Genomic DNA, 21,604 nt, shown 5'->3' with positions numbered 1-21,604 from the left:
ATCAGGGGTGTCAAACTGCATTCCTCGAGGGCTGCAAACAGGTCATGTTTTCAGGATTTCCTTGTACTGCACAGGTGATAATTTAATCACCTACACAAATAATGAGTTGGTGATTAAATTTTCACCTGTGCAGTACAACTAAATCCTGAAAACATGACCTGTTTGCAGCCCTCGAGGAATGCAGTTTGACACCCCTGTGCTAAATGACTTTTTTTCATCAGTATTTACACAAGAAAATTCCATGACAGACAATATGATCAGTGATAACAAAAATTCCCCATTAAATGTCACCTGCTTAACCCAGCAGGAAGTATGTCGGCGTCTAAAAATCACTAAAATTGACAAATCTCCGGGCCCTGATGGGATACACCCCGAGTACTGCAGGAACTAAGTACAGTCATTGATAGACCATTATTTTTAATCTTTAGAGACTCCATAATAACAGGGTCTGTACCACAGGACTGGCGTATAGCAAATGTGGTGCCAATATTCAAAAAGGGGACAAAAACTGAACTCGGTAATTATAGGCCAGTAAGCTTAACTTCTACTGTGGGTAAAATCCTGGAGGGCATTCTAAGGGATGCTATACTGGAGTATCTGAAGAGGAATAACCTCATGACCCAGTATCAGCACAGGTTTACTAGGGACCGTTCATGTCAGACTAATCTGATCAGCTTCTATGAAGAGGTAAGTTCCGGACTGGACCAAGGGAACCCAGTGGACGTAGTGTATATGGACTTTTCAAAAGCTTTTGATACAGTGCCACACAAAAGGTTGATACATAAAATGAGAATAATGGGTATAGGGGAAAATATGTGTAAGTGGGTTAAGAGCTGGCTCAGGGATAGGAAACAAAGGGTGGTAATTAATGGAGCACACTTGGACTGGGTCACGGTTAGCAGTGGGGTACCACAGGCGTCAGTATTGGGCCCTCTTCTTTTTAACATATTTATTAATGACCTTGTAGGGGGCATTCAGAGCAGAATTTCAATATTTGCAGATGACACTAAACTCTGAAGGGTAATCAATACAGAAGAGGACAATTTTATATTACAGTATGATTTATGTAAACTAGAAGCTTGGGCTGAAAAATGGCAAATGAGCTTTAATGGGGATAAATGTAAGGTCATGCACTTGGGTAGAAGTAATAAGATGAACAACTATGTGCTTAATTCTAAAACTCTGGGCAAAACAGTCAATGAAAAAGACCTGGGTGTATGGGTGGATGACAAACTCATATTCAGTGGCCAGTGTCAGGCCGCTTCTACAAAGGCAAATAAAATAATGGGATGCATTAAAAGAGGTATAGATGCACATGATGAGAACATAATTTTACCTCTACAAGTCACTAGTTCGACCACACTTAGAATACTGTGCACAGTTCTGGTCTCCGGTGTATAAGAAAGACATAGCTGAACTAGAGCGGGTGTAGAGAAGAGCGACCAAGGTTATTAGAGGACTGGGGGGTCTGCAATACCAAGATAGGTTATTACACTTAGGGCTATTTAGTTTGGAAAAACGAAGACTAAGGGGTGATCTTACTGTAATGTATAAATATATGAGGGGACAGTACAAAGACCTTTCTGATGATCTTTTTAATCATAGACCTGAGACAGGGACAAGGGGGCATCCTATACGTCTGGAGGAAAGAAGGTTTAAGCATAATAGGCGCGGGTTCTTTACTGTAAGAGCAGTGAGACTATGGAACTCTGCCGTATGATGTTGTAATGAGTGATTCATTACTTAAATTTAAGAGGGGACTGGATACCTTTCTGGAAAAGTATAATGTTACAGGGTATATACACTAGATTACTTGATAGGGCGTTGATCCAGGGAGCTAGTCTGATTGCCATATGTGGAGTCGGGAAGGAATTTTTTTCCCCAAAGTGGAGCTTACTATTTTTTTTTGCATTCCTCTGGAACAACATGTTAGGGCATGTTAGGTTAGGCAAGGGTTGAACTAGATGGACTTTTAGTCTTCCTTCAACCTTATTATTAATTATGTTTTCAGGATTTAAATACTGCTGCACAAGTGAGAGAACTCCTGATACTTCCATCACCTGTGCAATACTAAGGAAATCCTGAAAACATGACCTGTTTGGTCCGGGAGGACTGGAGTTTGGGAAACACTGCTCTACACAGTCAGTGAGCCAACATTCACTAGAGATAGGGGGGATTAGTTTTGAGCAAGCGTGCTCTGGTGTGATCAGAGTAACCTTGGAACACGAGTAGTATGTTCAAATCCCCAAAGCTACATGATTCGTGGCTGTTCAAATTGCCTGTAAGGCTATCACAGCACGTGTTGCAGGTGTCAGGGAATCAAGCGAGCATGCTCGCTCAACACTGGCGGGGATGTGTGCATCATCTGCATAGACCAAATCTGATTTTTTGTCAGGGAGCAACAGAACAAATCAGTAAAGTTGTGGATGACTATATGTTGATGTTGCTTTCTGAAAAATAATCAGCTTGGGGGTGGAGGTTTGGATCTTAACAGATTCCTGTTAAATATATGTTTTTTTTTCTAATATCCCTAATGTCCTCCTCCTCCTTTTTAGGTCTCATTAGCAACTCACCTCCTTCAAGCTGTAAAGAATGTTTTCATTCCTCATCTCTTTTATCTTATGAAACAAGTTGTATGGAAACTCTATTACTGTGTTGAAACACTAGTTTTGCTAGAACTGGTATGTGGCTGTGGTGGTTTAAGTAGGTTCCAGCATAATGGCCAAATGATCAGTGTTCTAGAGACCAAGTAATCACCAGGACCAATGGCAACTTGTGACTGCTGCATTCATAGTCATAGGAGACATGAAAGCTCTAACCAACATTTTTATGTTGTTTATGTTGGCTGCATAAAAGTCAAATATCCATTACTTATTGCAATATGACACTGTAATTACATACTATTGTAAAATTTCCTTCAACTGCTTCCTGTCATTGTACTGCCTAATCAGGCATACTTTGATTCTCTCAAGAATTGTGGCATTGGGGCTCCCAGGTGCAGTACACTCACACCTTCTTTGCCGACCCCTGCCAAAACGTAGCCAAGCTAATTGAGATGCTAAAATACACCTTCCCACCTGCTTGGTTTCAAATCTAGCTCCTCCCTTCTCTGGCTCTATGAAGACTGAGCTGTTAAAGCAGAGGGGGTAGACACTTAAGGCCCCTTCACATTAAGCGACGCTGCAGCGATACAGACAACGATCCGGATCGCTGCAGCGTCGCTGTTTGGTCGCTGGAGAGCTGTCACACAGACAGCTCTCCAGCGACCAACGATCCCGAGGTCCCCGGTAACCAGGGTAAACATCGGGTTACTAAGTGCAGGGCCGCGCTTAGTAACCCGATGTTTACCCTGGTTACCAGCGTAAAAAGTAAAAAAAACAAACACTACATACTTACCTACCGCTGTCTGTCCCCGGCGCTGTGCTCTGCACTCCTCCTGCACTGGCTGTGAGCGCCGGTCAGCCAGAAAGCAGAGCGGTGACGTCACCGCTCTGCTTTCCGGCCGCTGTGCTAACAGAGTCCATTTAATCATAATGATCACAGTGAAGTTTATCAGAGGAATTTGCTCTCTGAATTCACAATCATTCCTATGCACAACGATCTGATACTTATCAGGTCTCTTCAAACATACACACTTCTTGTGTCCCTTTATGTCCCACAGCAGGCAAACTGACCATAGGTCACATAGGTTAAGTATGCAAGCAAAGAAAGAACTGATTAGAGGATCATTGTGCAGGGGGATCAAGGTGTAGAAGGAGGAAGAAACAACTGCTCTGTAGCCAATCCCTACGTTTAAAGGGAATTTGCCATCAGGTTTATTTTATGAGAGCAGCATAATGCAAAGAGAGAGACCGGGATTCCAGTTTTAAAAAGTGGTAAAAATGAGATGACTGCAAAATCCCTAAAAATGTAAACCTTTCTAACATCCAATCAAAATAAATGGAAGTTTAAAAATTGTTGCTGATATTAATTAGACTTGAGGAAAATTGTATTTATTAGCTTTTTGTGATATGGCTCTCTGGTTTAAGAGTAGAACAATTCTAAATGAAAATTGCAATTTTTTTTATATTCTCATCAAATATATGATATTTTTTTTAAATAAATCATAATTGACAAATATTTACCACTAATATAAAGGAAAAAGTGGCAGGAAAAAACTGGCAGAATCACAGAAATATGGTGCGAGTCATTACGGCACAAAGTGACAATGTTCAGAATTGAAAGCTCTGGCTTGTTCACGAAAGTCTAAATTGGCTCCATCACTAAGGAGTTATGGAAGAATTTGCAGTTACTAGAGAGTTAAACATTTGTTCCCATATATTTCTGGTTCTTTTTTATATCAGCAGAGACGATTTTTATTTATTTGCAGCACAGAACAATATGAACATTTGGGAGACAAGATAATTTGGGAATATGATCCAAGCTTTATTACATAAAAATATGAAAATGGAACAGAACAAATATGAAAAAGAAATGCAGCATTAAAAAATAGTGCTTCACAGCCATCAAGGACGTCCTAAGGTGCACATGACTATTCAACTTTTACTTCAAGGACAACATAACCTCAATGTTGGATGGTGGATACTTTAGATGAAAGCCTTCTCAGCATTGATGGAGAACAATGAATGTAAACCAAAAACGACACATCACACTCTATGTCATATCCCCTAAGTGAGCTGTCATTTTTTCACTTGTTGAACAGGATCACACACAAACAAAAACATTGAAAATATTAATCATTCATAATTGTATATCAGGATTGAAGAAAAGAAATCAGATTGAGTAATATGAAAACGATAGACAGCTAGCACATACATTTCCAGCCATGTCACAAATATTTCATGTGCTGCTACCTGCACTCACGATAATTAAAGAGGTTGTCCCAACTGATACACGGGTAGTAAGAGAGGTTGTCTTCACCATCTGACAACCATTATGGGACTGGCTGCAATAACCCAGCACTTCTGTGGAGGCAAATTTAGTGGCATCTATATAGGAAGTGGGGTATCATGACTTACATTCAAATAAATTTGCGAACATTTAATACATTCTTTTTGAGAACGGGTAGTACTCTATGAATGTGACACAAAAATGTATATTTGCAATGTGTTTGATTGGTCATAAAGATGAAAATTGAAATTTTAAATACATGGATGCATGAATGATGTGGTTAATAAATCAAGTGACATAAAGCAAAGTCATCAATATAACTAAATGAACAAGCAGTTGTAGCAGCAAAAGATAAAACCTCAGTTATGAGTGTGTGCAAGTACAAATTAATCATCTTAAAACACACAAGAATGGACGGTGTAACATGGATAGCTCACTGTAGAGGGTGTCCCTAAAGTCTGGACATGTAGGCAACAAATACATTTCAAGAAATGGATTTTATCCACATTTTATTTTATTCATTTGGAATATTTAACTTCTTCAATATGAGCTTTCAAAAAATGTTGGCAGAGTCCCCGCACTTCTATTTGTTTTCACCGAGTTGGACTTGGGGAAAAATGACTGTCGAAGGCGGAAAGTGTGTAGATTGAGATCTCGGGAGCAGAGATCTCAATCAGCGCATGCGCCGCCTCCGATGGCCATTTTCCCGTAGTCCACTGCAGTGAAAACAATAGACAGTGCGTGGACTCTGCCAACATGTTGTGAAAGCCCGGAGGCTGCCGCAGCCAAACACCCCCTCCTCCCAGCCCGGGCCACAGCATCGCCCCACTCCTTCCACTGCCGGCCTCCTGCAGCAGCGACCCTGCATCTTACCTCCTAGGAGCCTGCTGCACTGCAGCCACCCCCTGGTAAGCATCTTATAATCCAAAAAATACAGTAATTAAATTAATTAAAATGATAGTGAATTAGAATTGCTACTTGTCCAGAGTTTAGGGACAACCTCTATAGTTCTTAAGAAACCTGCCCTTCAGAACTTGAGAGGGGAACGCAACCATGGAACAGATCTAAGAGGACAATAAAATATCACTCTCCTCCAGACTCTGTTAGTACAGAATGACTGTTCACACCAAGTACAGGCGCTCGGTGTTTCATGACGGAGCCTTTTAAATACACCTTCCATCTGCTTGGTTTTCATCTAACTCCACTCTTTTCTGGCTCTATTAAGCCAGGACTGTCAAAGAACAGGAAAAGGGGATGTAATTTGAGGGAAAACAAGCAAGTGTTATGGTGATTTTAAATGACTGGCTCCCCCGATGATGCACAGAGCGGACTGCACTTGGTTTGAGCAGTCATTCTGTGCTGATAGTGCCTTTAGGAACTGTAACAAAAGGAGTGTGTATGTATGTGTGTAGGGGTGCAGAGGCATAAACTGATTACTCTTAAGGCATTGCATTTATTAAAACGTGTGACAAAAAGGGTTTTGAAACTTGCCATGCTGAATTGTTTTAGTTACCCAATAAAAGTTAACAACTCAGGATTCTCAATTTTTATCTGTTGATTCTCTATTTACAGTGTTTCAGTGTGCATTGGATGCATGCACCAAGAAGTAGCCCTGAAATATATACAAAACGTGTCCTATTGAAAATTATGTGGATCAACACATTAGTTTATATCTTGAACTGTATGGACTTGTGATTCCATACAACTATGAAACCAAATGTATGCTGGCATACCCGATTTTCGTTACCTGTATTACCTGTGTGGTTGACTAGGAATGCAGTGGCATCTTTAAAAAAAAAAGCCTTTAGACTGCAAAACAACACATATATATTTATGAGTGTTCATGGGTGATGCATGCAGTTGAATTTATCCAATGTGAGTAATTTCAGACAGGAACAATCTTTTGAAAGTATTTCCAGACATACATCCAACACACACTGCTCTAGGCAGCGGATATCCATATGTTCTACTAGGTCATATGGAAAGAGTTTTTACCCCCTGATGAAGCTAACGTGAAAAGCGTGTTGGGGTACGCGGCTGTGTGGCAGTCACAACACATGCTTGGAGAGCCCAACAAACAGGCTCTCAATGCATGTGTTACGACTGTAAGCCTGGTTTCAGCGCGTTCCTGTGCGCTGCGGATGGCAGCGTACTTCCTCATGGCTTCCTCTGTGAAGCTCTGCCCAGACTCCGCCGCCTACTGCCGGCTGCGTCCCTATCTTTAACATTCGGTACACAGGGACATGGGAAATGCAGGACTCAGAAGGCAGTAGGCGGAGCTTCACAGAGGAAAAACGCTGCCATCCGCAGCGCACAGGAACGCACGTCTGAAACCAGCCTTATACAGCTGCGACACATGCAGCTGCGGCGCTGAATAGCTGATCATCGGGAGTGCCCCAGGTATCCAGGTTCCAGATGCATCTTCTTCAGTAAGCACTACAGCTTGACGAATAAGGAGAGCCGAGGACATTCGCTCATCTCTAGTCATAGCCATGAATACCTAAGGTCCTGCAAAGATTGCACATTATGAAAGAGACATAGTTATGAAAGAGACATAGTGAATCAGAAAAACTATACTACATTTCTAATTGGTGGCCTTTGCTAACATTATTATTATCATACCTACTGCATATTGGAATAGGATCTCGGAAATGGAAAAACCCCTTTAAGGCTATGTGCATACGTTCAGGATTTTTTGCGCTTTTTTAAGCATCCCATAATTTTTAATGCATTCCACAATTTTTGTGCACATACTGTGTTTTTTTCCACGAAAAAAAACTCATCGCTGTAAAAACCGCAGCATGTTAATTAATTTTGCAGATTTTTTGCGTTTTTGCCGCTATATTATTGCATTGGGAAGCCCTGGAAAAAAAACGCAAATAATTCCCCCCCAAAAAATGTGCAAAAAACACGATAAAAATGCAAAAAAAAAAAAAACGCATGCGGATTTCCTGCAGAAAAAGTCCGGTTTTCTTCAGGAAAATTCTGCAGACATTCCTGAACGTGTGCACATAGCCTAAGGCTAACAATTAGTTCTTGGCAGTGAATATATATATATCCTACTAGGACATAAGGAAAGATTTTTTTTCAGCTGTGATAAATCTTCTGACATGTCCGTTTCATTAAATGTCTTACACATGAGAAGATTCAGAGCCATCTTTATTAGAAATCTGCATATTGTCAGCTCTTCTGCAATTATTCTCCATGTAAATGGATCAATAAATTAAGAACTTGGCATTACTATTTTCCAAACTGTGATATTATCCAATTAGTGCAGATGGTGTCAGAAAATGTAGGGATAAGTATCATCGTAATGGGAAAAGTAAAATCCAGTGAGAACAGCACAACACAAACGTCTAAGGCAACTTTCACACTTGCGTCGTTTTAGATCCGTCACAATGTGTCGTTTTGGGAAAAGAACGAATCCTGCAAATGTGCCATCAGGATGCGGTCTTTTCCCATAGACTTGTATTGCCGACGGATCGCGACGTATGGCCGTACCTCGCGGCCGTCGTGCACTGGATGTGTCATGTTTTGGCAGACCGTCGGCATGAAAAAACGTTCAAGGGAACGTTTTTTCGTACGTCGGGTCCACCATTTCATACCGCCCATGCGCGGCTGGAACTCCGCCCCCTCCTCCCCAGGACTTTACAATGGGCAGCGTATGCGTTGAAAAACTGCATCCGCTGCCCACGTTGTGACAAATTTTCACAACGTGCGTCGGTACGTCGCGCCGACGCTTTGCGACGGACCCGTACCGACGCAAGTGTGAAAGTAGCCTTAGAAGATATCTCAGCAAAGTTATATTATAGGGAATGCAATCATTGATAAAACAGACATGCGCTGACCGATTCTCTTTAACCCCTTAACCCCCTGGACCTTTTTTGGGTTTTGCTTTTTCGTTTTTCGCTCCCCTCCTTCCCAGAGGCATAACTTTTTTATTTTTCCATCAATATGGCCATGTGAGGGGTTATTTTTTGCGGGACGAGTTGTACTTTTGAACGACACCATTGGTTTTACCATGTCGTGTACTAGAAAGCGGGAAAAAACTTCCAGGTGTGGTGAAATTGCAAAAAAATGCAGTCCCACACTTGTTTTTTTGTTTGGCTTTTTTTGTTAGGTTCTTTAAATGCTAAAACTGACCTGCCATTGCGATTCTCCAGGTCATTACGAGTTCACAGACACCAAACATGTTAAGGTTATTTTTTATCTAAGTGACAAAAAAAAATTCTAAACTTTGCTTAAAAAAAACAATTGTGCAATTTTCAGATACCCGTAGAGTCTCTATTTTTCACGGTCTCCGGTTGGGTGAGGGATTGTTTTTTGCGTGCCGAGCTGACGTTTTTAATGATACCATTTCGGTGCAGATACGTTCTTTTGATTGCCCGTTATTAGCATTTTAATGCATTGTGCGGTGACCAAAAACACATAATTCTGGCGTTTTGAATTTTTTTTTCTCGCTACGCCGTTTAGCGATCAGGTTAATTTTTTTTTTAACCAAATATGTGTAGGTTTGATTTATTTTGATTGTTTTATTTTGAGTTGGGCGAAAGGGGAGTGATTTTAATTTATTTATTTTTCATATTTTTAAAAACTTTTTTTTTTCACTTTTGCCATGCTTCAATAGCCTCCATGGAAGGCTAGAAGCTAGCACATCTTGATTGGCTCTGCTACATAGAGGCGATGCTCAGATCGCCCCTATGTAGCAGAATTACAGCATTGCTATGAGTGCTGACCACAGGGTGGCGCTCACAGCAATCCGGCATCAACAACCATAGAGGTCTCAAGGAGACCTCTGTTTGTCATGCCGACGTGCAGATGACCCCCGATCACGTGACAGGGTCACTGGTGTGCACATTTCCGGCCTGTTGGCTGGAAGCGCTTATTAAATGCCACTGTCAGAGTTTGAGCGGGGTTCTGCCATTGGACGTACTATTTCGTCTGATGACAGAAAGGGGTTAAGAAAAATTTAATACTTGAAAAAACAACTTTCATCACATTACATTCAAAATAATAAATAGGTTTTCAGACACCTTTAGAAATCACTCAACTTGAAATTCATTAAAGTCGGTTTATTTGACTCCCTACATTCAATCTGAAAATGGTAGCACACAGTACAATTGACCTAGCTGCAAGTAAATTACTTTCCTTCATTTCAAAGTAATAATTTATACTAAGTATGCAACAAGACAGACGAAACAAAACGCTCCTATATTTAAATTAAAAGGAAGTGCAAGGTAATCATAAGCAATAGCAATTGAAAGCTGATCTAGATTGCCATATAAAGCTATATGCCATATAAAGCTATAAAAAGTCCCCCTTAGGCTAGGTTCACATTGTGTTAAAGCAGCCCATTTAACACATGCGTTAAACGGGCTGCGTTAACGCAAGTGCCGACATGTCGTATCACTAGTGCAGATAGAGCTAGCAGATGCTCTATCTGCACTAGCGGTGACGGACCCGGGAACGCTGCAGCCCACGTCCCAGGGACCGTCACTCAATGATGGCACATCGCTAGTGCACGCCCATTTTGGGCGTGCGCTAGCGATGCGCCCGAAATAGAGCTTAATGGCAGCGTTAACGGACTACATTACACCGCGTAACGCAGTCTGTCTAACGGACTTTTAAAACGTAATGTGAACCCAGCCTTAAAGGGAATCTGTCACCCCAAAAATCGTATATGAGCTAAGGCCACTGGCATCAGGGGCTTATCTCCAGCATTCTGTAGCCCCCCCATGTAACCTGAAAGGTAAGAAAAACAGGTTATATTATACTCACCCAGGGGCGGTCCTGGTTTGTTTCGGGTCCGATGTGCGTGGTCCGGGTCGGCACCTCCCATCTTCATGCGATGATGTCCTCTTCTTGTCTTCTTGCCACGGCTCCTGCGCAGGCATGCTTTGTACGCCCTGTTGAGGGCAGAGCAAAGTACTGCAGTGCGCTGGGCCTCTGACCTTTCCCGATGCCTGCTCACTGCAGTACTTTGCTATGCCCTCAACAGGGCAGACAAAGAACACCTGCGCCGGAGTCGCTGCAGGAAGACAAGAAGAGGTCGTCACTGTATGAAGATGGGAGGCGCCGGACCTGGACCGCGATGCCCATCGGACAGGACCGCAGCGGGACCGCCCCTGGGTGAGTATAATCTAACTTGTTTTTCTTACCTTTCAGGTTACATCGGGGGCTTATCTACAGCATTACAGAATGCTTAGATAAGCCCCTGATGCCGGTGACCTTAGCTCATATACGATTTTTGGGGTGACAGATTCCCTTTAATAAGAGCTTTAATGTCTATTCTAATGTCTATTCTCTAGTGCAATTGATTGGCGAGCGTGGCAATAATTAGCTGGCTAAAGTAACAACAAGGTATTAGATCACATTCATAACAATACTAGTAATACTAGAATAGTACAATTCTATTAAAAGGAATGATCAGTCTATAGTCGGGGGTGTCACTATTCAGTCTACACTGAAGGGTTGTCACCTGAAGGCCAAATTGCATGGCTGCCATCTAATCTAAGCAAACTTACATTTTCAGTATATCCCTAAGTCATCCAAGAGTTAAACCTGAACAGTACATTCCTGACATAACAAAAGTGGTTTCATACAAAATTTCTCAACTTGCGCAGAAGTTCTGAAGAAATTTGCACCTTCATTTTGGTGAAAAGAAATTACAATGCCCAGATTTATCATTGTAAATTCCACTAAAATAACCTAATGGCATATTTTGAAGATCTATAGTGCTGTCTCCAATAATATTAATAAAAATATGATTACTGGCCTTTAGAATCCGGCTTCAGCAAAATGGTTTTATTTCTCCTACGGCATCGCAGACAACTTTTTGCCAAAAGTCCTGAACAAGAGTCACTTATATTAGACAAATTAATATAAGTCACACTTTTTATCGCAGAAATGAATAAAAGAAATTACCTTCCCCATGAAATTATTGCACATTTGTAAATGTATAAATTGGGGTACAGAGATCAAAAATGTCATTGTGGTTACTCTAAAATATCAGAGATAGTAATACAGATACAAATAAGGCCGCCAACACACAAAAGTCACGATATGTACAGATTTGGAAAGCTTATCCTCTCAACATGTACTAAACAGAGTAACTGAGAAATGTATGAGTAAAGTGTAATAAGGAACTTGCGCAGAATTATGCCATATGCGCCATTTGTATATATCTGGCACAAATTTTGAAGTTCATATACACTAGTAATAATCTATCCTATAATCTTGACAATAGAACATTTATCAAAGTTATTCATGGTCTCTTCATGTATAGGTTACATGAAACACTAGGGTGAGAATTTGTTTTAGCCTGCAGTTGGACCCCACTTTTCTCAGGATCTTCATGTGAAAATTGCATAAATATATTTATATAGTTTTCTATTGCATTATCTAAAGGGCATTAAACAAGAGGCCATGATCATCTATACATTTATGCATAAAAATATTTGTTTTATAATTATCTCCACATGTAAAAAGACCTATCAATCCCCTGGCAAAAGATTAAGTGCTTGTCATTGATCTCATCTTTTATGCATGTATAAAAATTAGCATTTGTAGGCAGCACAACCCAGGGATTTGTACAGATGATTATACAATCATTTGTGCGAAACCTCACATTAGTTGCGGCATATAAACACTATTACACCAGGAAATGCGATATCATTGATCAATGGTCTCTGCGAGCAATTTATTTGCCAAGTAATAGGGTTCTTATTCTTAGTCAGAGATAAGGGGATGACTATATAGGCACACATGAAGCACAGTTATCTTAGGAAGCAGCTTAAAGCCATCTCGAAAAGGAATTGTGTCGTTCGCCCCACTCTCCAGAGTGGAGGTCATGATGAAGCGTCACAAACGGTCCAGTGCTCAGAGAGGTATACATTTGCATAAAGGTCTTCGCTGTCCTTCAGGTGTATTTATGCATCGTTGCAAGCAGTGTAGTGCACATCAAGAGTTTCAGATTTAGACTTCCTAAAAGGTGAAATCACAAACATATTACCATGTAGATTTGGGCAAAAACACTAAGGATTTTAAGATGAAAATATCGTTATAAAAATTTACAGAGAAAAAGCAACAGAAGTCAAAGGCTGTAAAGAAAGATTAACAAACGTTAAATGATAAAAACAGGAACAACAGCTGAAGTCCTCAAAATCCAACGAAAACTTATTTCATATAATCTAACCCAGTCTAAGCTTGTGGGGTAAACCTGTTATTAGTTGCAATAACTCTGTAATCTGCTTATCATTTTAGTACTTTCCATTTGCGCCTAAGGGTCATAATGTCATGAACGTATTTTATTGCTTATTATTTCCTAGTGTACAAATTTTGAGGACTAAAAGCTCTAATCCCTGCTTTTGAAGGAAGGTAAAAGGCAATTAGACAGTTTACGGAAGTAAACGGTTTAAAATCTTTTTGCAAGATGGCCATTTTATGCGAGGATCATTCTTACAAGACATTTACGGTAATCACTTAATGTCAGGGGAACACGTGGAGACAAAAAGATTGTGAAACAAGGCTGCGCAGAAGCAAATTGTGATTGAACAAATACTTTACACGAAAGGTTAGAAACAAACATGTATACAAATGACAAGCAGTGAGTGTTATATGGAAAAATATATTGGTATTTCAAGTGGGGCCTCATATCTGCTTTTTAACCCTCCAGGGATTAATCACTAACCCTTCCCCAAAAGGTTTTTTAAAGAAGAACTCTAAAAGAAGAAAAATGCTACTGGATTGCAAAGACATGACATTCAAATACACTAAGGTTCGATTAATTAAAGGTAATCTGTCACCAACTATTTGCCACCTAAACTGAAAGGAACAAAGTTGTTGAGACTCTGATGGGCCACTTAATGAGCTGCTTGCTGACGTTTTTATATACCATATTTTTCGGACTATAAGACGCACCGGACTATAAGGCGCACCCAGGTTTGAGAGGTGGAAGATAGGGGAAAAAAATAGTTGAAGCTAAAAAATGTGGTAAAATATTTAATAACATAAATGACATACTATTATATGTGGTGTTATTATATATAATAGTATGTTATTATGTTGGAAGCTGTGGGACCAGTGTGGTGTCTGTAAAGCACTATGTGAAGATGCTGGAGGGTGAGTACAAGAATGGGGGCACAGGGCTTATATTTAAAGCACCACTCCAGCACTGCAAAATAACACTGGAGTGCTGCTTTAAAATCCAATGAGAGAACTATAACTCCCAGCATGTCCTGCAGATCCTATGACATGCTGGGAGTTATAGTTCACCAAAGGAGTGGCAGAGTGCTTTATTGTGTTTTGTAAAGACTAACCTCTTAAATGTGGCAGCCAGCCACACTGTGGTGAGGTAAAAGCTGGAGCATCCCATGACTGCACACAGAGAAGTCCCTCGTTTCCTTTCCACAGCACAGGTAATGAGGAAGCTGCAGATTCTACTGGAGAGCCTGAAGGACCTGTGATGATGTCAAGAAGAGGGAGGGCTCTGAGCTGCCATCTGATGCTCCAGCCCGCCCACTCCTGACATCACAGGTCCTCCTGCACAGAACTCAGTGTCCAGCCCAGGCATGGCAGGCAGGTATGCAGCGATCTCCTCTCTCCTCTGGCCCCTGCTGCTGCCTCTCCCCCGGACACACAGACCTCCCCAGCTGCTGCAGGAATCAGCGCTGGAGAAGCCATGTGTGTCCCTGCTTAAGTGCAGTATTCATTTGCTGCTCCTGGCTCACCTGATAGGTGGGCGGGGAGTAGCTAATGAATATTCACTGCACTTAATCATCGGGAGCACATGGTTTCTCCAGCACTGATTCTGGGCAGCGGGGACATCCTGAAGTGGGATAACAGTGTGATCCCACTCACTGCTGCCCCCCTCCCCACATGCTACATCCGTACCATAAGATGCACCCACACTTTCCTCCCAAATTTGGAGGGAAAAAAGTGCGTCTTATGGTCGGAAAAATACAGTAATCAGTGTTTTAGCTGCAGAAGATCACTAGAGGACTAGTAATTCTGTTGCCATGTAGTCCTCAATATTCATGAGCTCTATATAATTCCACCCCTTTCACTGATTGGCAGTTTTCTGTGTACACAGTGTGAGACAGAAAGTGGCCAATCAGCTGTGTGAATGGGGTTACACAGAGCTCAGTATTCAAAGTACTAGTAGCAGATGAAACAGTGATTTTCATGTTCTCAGATGGGGTGGTAAACACTTGGTGACAGATTGCCTTTAATTACAGATAGCTGATCATGCAGACAAGGGTGGATACATGTTATACCGATCAACAATTATATTTAATTTGCTAGACTTGAAAAGTAACCGTCATTTTTTATTATTTCATAAATCCATAGAACACATGAAAATAAGCAACTTTGTAACATAATTTATCAGAGAAATCTACTTCTTTCTCCTCCTGGATTGATCTTTCACTCTCAATTCACGGATAAAATCTGTATTTGGTGAAGAAAGATTTTCCCATTACTGAGATAGGAGATGGTAGGTATGAAGGGGGTAAGAAAAGGGAGAAGTCGGAGGCGTATTCTACTGCAAGTTCTCCTGAAATAACACGGACTTTTTTTTTTTCAACCATAGATTTAAACTGTAACAATCGTTTCAGGAGAGCTTGCAGCAGAATGTCTGTGTCTACCTCTAACTCATCTTTTCTTTATAAAACTTTGAGCATTAATTGTCATCTCCCATCTCAGAAATGGAAAAATTTGTTTCTATGTCTTCACTGAACACAGATTTTTACAGCTTTTGTCCTTGAAAGGAGTATGAAAGATCAATCCAGAAGATGAAAGAAGCAGATTTCTCTGATAAGATACATTACAAAAGTTTGTTATTTTCTGGTTTACTATTGATTTTTAAGATAAATAGTTAAAACAATGGTTGCTCTAAACTGTAGCATCATTTCATTAGAGCTCCATTGTTTTAAATGTAAAACTAGTAAGAGATAAAACTATATTTTAAGTCCAGCCAAGGTGCCTCATTATTGACCCCAGTAATCGGAAGGAGAGTGCTAGTCAGGAAAAAGTCGCATCACAACAGACTTCCTGATTACAGCAGTCACCGTTATCCTGTGTATCTCAGGCTGCTGCAAAACCAAACTCCTACCGGGGAAGGCATGGGTTCTCCAACAGATGAAGCAGCACATGCTGTGGACCACAAATAAGGGGGCTTTCACATTGCCGATCTTCCTTCCCATTATCCTGTAGGTGTACACTCCCGAAAAAAAGTGCACAGCAGAACTCATGTTTGCTCTGCCGTCACCATTGCAGTCTATTGGTCCCATTGACACACGTGTTCGGACCCCATTTCGTTGGGATCTTGGACATATGCCCCAACTTGGACACAGAACGCAATGTGAAAGCACCCTAAGGGTATTAGTCAGTGTCAGTCTATCTAGAGTAACCCGTCTGACTAGCATGACTCAAAACGTTCAGCTCAACGCAGGCATCGAGATAAAAAAAAAAGCAAAGGCTTCGCTGCAGTCAATCCATTTTCTCAAATTGTTTCACCAATTAATTTTTCTCTAATATTAAATTGAAATGGAAAAACCTCAATATAATTTAACTATGGAAACCCCACCACCAAGTATAAGCAATTTCTTCTTTATCCTGTTGTTTACAAGTTACATCAGCAAATGAAGTGTAAATTTTTTTTTAAATTGTTTGCTTCCAAGCTTGTGTTTTTTTAAAGACCCATTTTTAAAAGGTTTTCATCAAGTCAGTAAGTTATCTATTCATAGGACGAGTGATAACTTAGGCTACGTTCACATTAGCGTTCCGCTAATGTGCGTCGCTGTTGCGTCGGCGACGCAGCGGCGACGCGCCCCTATGTTTAACATAGGGGACGCGTGCGTTTTTTTGGTTGCGTTTTTCGACACGTGCGTCGTTTCCGACGCTAGCGTCGGACGCAAGAAAATGCAACAAGTTGCATTTTTCGTGCGTCCGATTTTCGTCAAAAAACGACGCACGCGTCGCAAAACGCAGCGTTTTTGCGCGCGTTTTTTGTGCGTCGTGCGTTGCGTCGCCGACGCACCGGCGTGCAACGCTAATGTGAACGTAGCCTAACTGAGCACTAGGGTCAGACAGCGATCTTGAGAACAAGCTTCTGCAGAGCCCTGTCTGAACAGAGTGGAGGTCGAGCATGTGCTCCTCTGCTCCATTCATTGTCAGACTGGTGGAGTGGAGCAGACCCGAGCATGCTCGACCTTCACTACGTTCAGATGAGGCATTGCATAGGGCCTGGTCTTGGGATCTATGGGGGGTCTCAATGTTAACCTATAAACTTTTGTTTTGGGAAAACCGATTTAATGTCATCTTGTTATTGAAAAAAAAGCGCATACATTTATTGTTTGACATTCTTTTATTATCCATTGGGGATAAAACATAAGTTAGTGTTTACATATTTATAGTGCAGCCGAAACTGCAAAAATCCGAAAAAAATTATTACAAGCTGTAATGTGTAAACGGTAATGTGTATATTTATTGTCATATGATGACATTTTTCAAAACCCAAAAAGCATTACCTACCCCACCCTTCATAGTAAACCCTTTTCTCTTGTTTATTATGCTTTTATTTATTGTTAGTATGCAACACAAGAGGGCAAGCAGTACAGTGCGATATGGACACTGCCAAAGAGATTACAAAGAGATTGAAGTCCTTAAAGGTTTTTCTGTGCTAAAAAAATAAGACAATCAGTCTGTGATCAAAAAGAGGGCTAGCCATTATATTTCTATATTTGAGGCCTTTTTTCACAATCAAATATGTTTGGTCAATATTTCATCACAATTTGTAAGCAAACAAAAAATTAAAGTAGCTTTAAACACAGGATGGCTGAGTCTTTTTCAGCTATAGTTTTTTCTCTCTGTAGGTTCCACTCCTGAGTTTGGCTTACAACTACCGATGCAAAACATTGAACAAATACTGTTGTGACTGTCAGCAGGATTTCACCCCCTACCCTGAATAATATGCACATGTAACAGTTTCAAAGACAAATCCAGCAATACCTTTACTGAGCCAGTCTGTTTGTCCATTACTGAAAAATCAGCGTTTGAATGAGATATGCAAGTGACGCTGAAGTGCTTTGGAACTGTGGAAGCTCTTCCCAAGCCTATGTCACTCCTGTCGTGGATGGTTTAGAGTGAAATGTTCTTTTACACAGATTATCGCCCCAATAGTGCTTACTGGAACCTTCAGTAGTTTAGAAATTCTTATGTTACCAATGCCATCAGTATGATTTGCAACAATAAGGTTGCAGAGATCCTGAGACAGCTCACTAGTTTTACCAATTATTAGATGTTTCTTTGTGTGGCACCTTGGTAATAACACATCTTTTTATAGGCCATCAGTTGAACCAGCTGATAAATTTCACTAAATGCCAAGATTGCTTTCTAATTACTGATAGATTTTAGGTGGTGTCATAACTTCCATGGCTTTTAGCACCTCTTTTACTTCGAGTTCAATATTTTTTTTCCCTGTGTCATTTCTCATTACTATACATAACAATTTATGGACATCTATGGTTTGCCTGTGTGGATTGGGTAGGTTTTTATCTATATCTGGCGAGAATTTCATGTCAATAGCACCTTTAGAAATATATTTACTTAGAAAATTGGTGACGTGATGAATGTGGGAAACTGGCTATTGCAAGATTGCTATATGCTGCTAGGAAGCTTATTGCAATGCATTGGTTAGATGAAAAACCACCAGTCAGAAGATAGTTTGTGAATAAAATAAACTTTATTGTCCTCATGGAAAGGAATATTTACATTAAGAGAGGTCAACATACAAAACTTGAAAATGTGTGGGGCGGATGGGTGGATTGTCCGGGTGTGGCGTCTGTTGAGCTGTTGCAGAGTAGGTTGGGAGTCGGTTAATTACTGCTGCAGAAACTGTACTTGTGCAGCTGAGCTTTTGTGAAGCGGTGTATAAATTTATCAAGAGGAGATGTACCAGTTTGATAATTAAGGATATTGGGATGGTGTTTGGGGGGTGAGGTGGTACAGGGCAGGTGGGGTACTGGGTAAAGGGGCTAGTTCATGTTAAATGAAAATGTATCAGTCTGCTTTGTAATTTTGGTATCTGTCTGAAGTTTGTGTCAGACTGTATTACATTTTTGATATATGCCTTTATAAAAAGTACTTGATTAAGGAAAAAAAAAAGAAAATTGGTGACGTGTTCAATACTTATTTTGCCTGCTGGAAATAGTATGTGGGGTGAAATCCTTTTGACCAATTCCTTTAAAAGGTCTTAAATGCTTTAGTCCAGAAAAACCCATTTCGTGGCAAGAGTAGAGATACCTTGTTGAATTATTTGATTCAATGAGCTCCTGCTCAGTCGGCTTGAACTTGTCATTTTTGCTTTCACAAATATATACACTGGATAAAGAAGAAACAATGCTAATATTGCTCAAGACTGAAGAAAAAAAAAATCACTGTATAGAACTTAAGGAGTTTTTTCATAACTTAAAGTTAAACTATGCAAAAAAGTGTAATAAATGCAGACCTAACCGAAACGTTCTAAAGAACTAGAGATACTGCACATAGCCAGGATTTTTCAGAATCCTTTGCATGGATTAGTATAAACTATTATTATAATATAAGGCATGAAAAAGTACAAGTTATTGCAAAAGTCAAACAAAAATTATTAGAATTTAAGCTCTGTGTAATCTAGAACTGATTGTCAGTTTTACGTCTTCAGAGTTAAATTTTGTTAATGTAAGCCTTAAGAAAAAAAAAAGAACTCCTTAAAAAAAATTAAAAGGAACGATTTCATGCAAACTCCCATTGTCTATTATTAAACTCCGAATGAAATCAATTAATCTGTGTCATACTTACTGCTGTAGCTCGCATTCGCTAAACCACAATGCAACTATTGTGAAGCGCCCGTGTTCGTATAGCTGATTCATGGCTTCCATAATATTGGGAGATTTTTTTTCCCGACATATTTACGAAGAAAAGCCTCATATTTCCTTATAAAATTAGGCACTGCATGTTTAGCCAATACATCGTAAAAAATAAACATACTTTTTTCAAATATATTTTTTGGCTTTTCCCATTTAGGCTCTGCTCGCATCCATATCAGGAGGAAAGCAAGGCCAGTGAAGTCACTTCTACAGATATGTCGGCTCTGTCCACTTCATACCTGCCACTTGCAAACCCAAGTCTGTAGAGGTCTATAAACATCACATTCAGAAATATATGTTGGGTCACTTGTACGAGTGGCAGGTATTGCCTACCTGACCAATTTACTAGAACAGGACAAGTGCGCAATACCTGAAAGCCGTCAGTTGTAGATGTGACATCACAGACCACGCTCACCACCTGATACGGATGTGTGCAGAGCTGGATTTCCCTTTTCACTGCAATATCATTTTTTAAGAACAAACTTAATGTCACATTATGAGAGGAAAAACACTTTTTTTTTTTTTTACTGTGGAAAGCCTCTTTGCATTTGGAATAGTATAGACTTTTTGATGCTTAAAATCCAGCGTTTCTTATTCCACAAATCATATAACCCCAGCAGATGAATTTAAAAGCAGTACAGCAGAAAACATGACCCAGTTTTAAAAGAAAAAAAGACATTACAGTACATGCTAAATAAGAGAAAATAACCAGTTGTCATAAAATTATATCCCAGTGATCTGGACTCATCAACTATGAAACTGCTTTTTTGAAGCCCAAACTATGACAAAAAAGAAATCATTGTAGAAGTATTAGATGAAAACAAAACATGCCCTACACGTCACAACCAAGGTCTTTACAAAGATAAAAACAGTGGCTGCTAGACCTCAAATGTATAGAGTCGATGTATGTGTACATCTACATGGCAAACAGCTGTCATACATTGGCTACCACTGTAAAAAAACAATGCACAATATAACATTATACTTTTACTTTTAACTTTAAGACTAATAACAAGAAGATTTTTAACAGATATTCCGAACCTGGTGTGAACAAAAGCCAGCACACAATATTACAACACATAAGGCTTTGTTCACTGCACTGTTTTTTCTCTCCATATTTTTGTAGTAATACTACAATAATGTAAGTGCTAGACCAATGCTTGACCAATACTTTACACACACCAGCTGGAGGTCTGGAAGTGTGTAAGTCAAAGATCCTAGCATTTAAGGCTAAAGGTACCATCACATTAAGCGACGCTGCAGCGATATAGACAACGATGCCGATCGCTGCAGCGTCGCTGTTTAGGTCGCTGGGAGACGTCAAACACCGGCAACAGCAGAACGATGCAGGAGCGATCCAGTGACGTACTTCTCGTTCTCGCTGGTTGTTCGCTCCATGGAAAAACATTGCAGGCATCGTTGCTTTTGCTGTCAAACATGACGAATCACGCCGACCTGACGACCAAATATAGTTCCGGACTTTCAGCTACGACCAGTGATGTCACAGCAGGATCCTGATCGCTGCTGCGTGTCAAACACAACGAGATCGCTATCCAGGACGCTGCAACGTCACGGATCGCTGTCGTTCTTGTTGGTAAATTGCTTAATGTGACGGTACCTTAAGTGCACACGTTGCATAATTGCCGCGGAAATTTACTATTGATGCAGCATCAATAGTAAAAGATAGTGTGTTAAAAATAATTAAAAAAAAAATAAAAAATCATAATATTCTCACCTTCCGGCGTTCGGCGCAGCTTTCCCGCTCCTCGCGATGCTCCGGTCCCAGTAATGCTTTGCGGCATGACCCC

General features: G+C 40.4%; 1 protein-coding gene across 5 annotated transcripts in view; it reads right to left on the bottom strand.

Moving 5' to 3' along the window:
• Positions 1 to 4,401: 4,401 nt before the first annotated feature.
• LOC138669636 (complement decay-accelerating factor-like) overlaps positions 4,402 to 21,604 on the bottom strand; it is a 227,758-nt gene continuing 210,555 nt past the window's right edge. For 3 of the 5 annotated variants that reach the window (XM_069756290.1, XM_069756291.1, XM_069756293.1), the window contains 2 exons: positions 19,192 to 19,269; positions 11,113 to 12,873 (listed from right to left, as the gene is read on the bottom strand). In XM_069756290.1, coding sequence (XP_069612391.1) covers positions 12,819 to 12,873; positions 19,192 to 19,269 — 133 coding nt within the window. In that variant the 3' untranslated portion in view covers positions 11,113 to 12,818. Of the gene's footprint in view, positions 12,874 to 19,191; positions 19,270 to 21,604 lie in introns of all 5 variants that reach the window. The other 2 variants (XM_069756294.1, XM_069756292.1) reach the window with 2 other exon arrangements.

The sequence above is a fragment of the Ranitomeya imitator genome, chromosome 3 (assembly GCF_032444005.1).
Source record: "Ranitomeya imitator isolate aRanImi1 chromosome 3, aRanImi1.pri, whole genome shotgun sequence".
Taxonomy (NCBI): Eukaryota; Metazoa; Chordata; class Amphibia; order Anura; family Dendrobatidae; genus Ranitomeya; species Ranitomeya imitator.
This window is presented reverse-complemented; position numbering and strand designations above follow the sequence as displayed.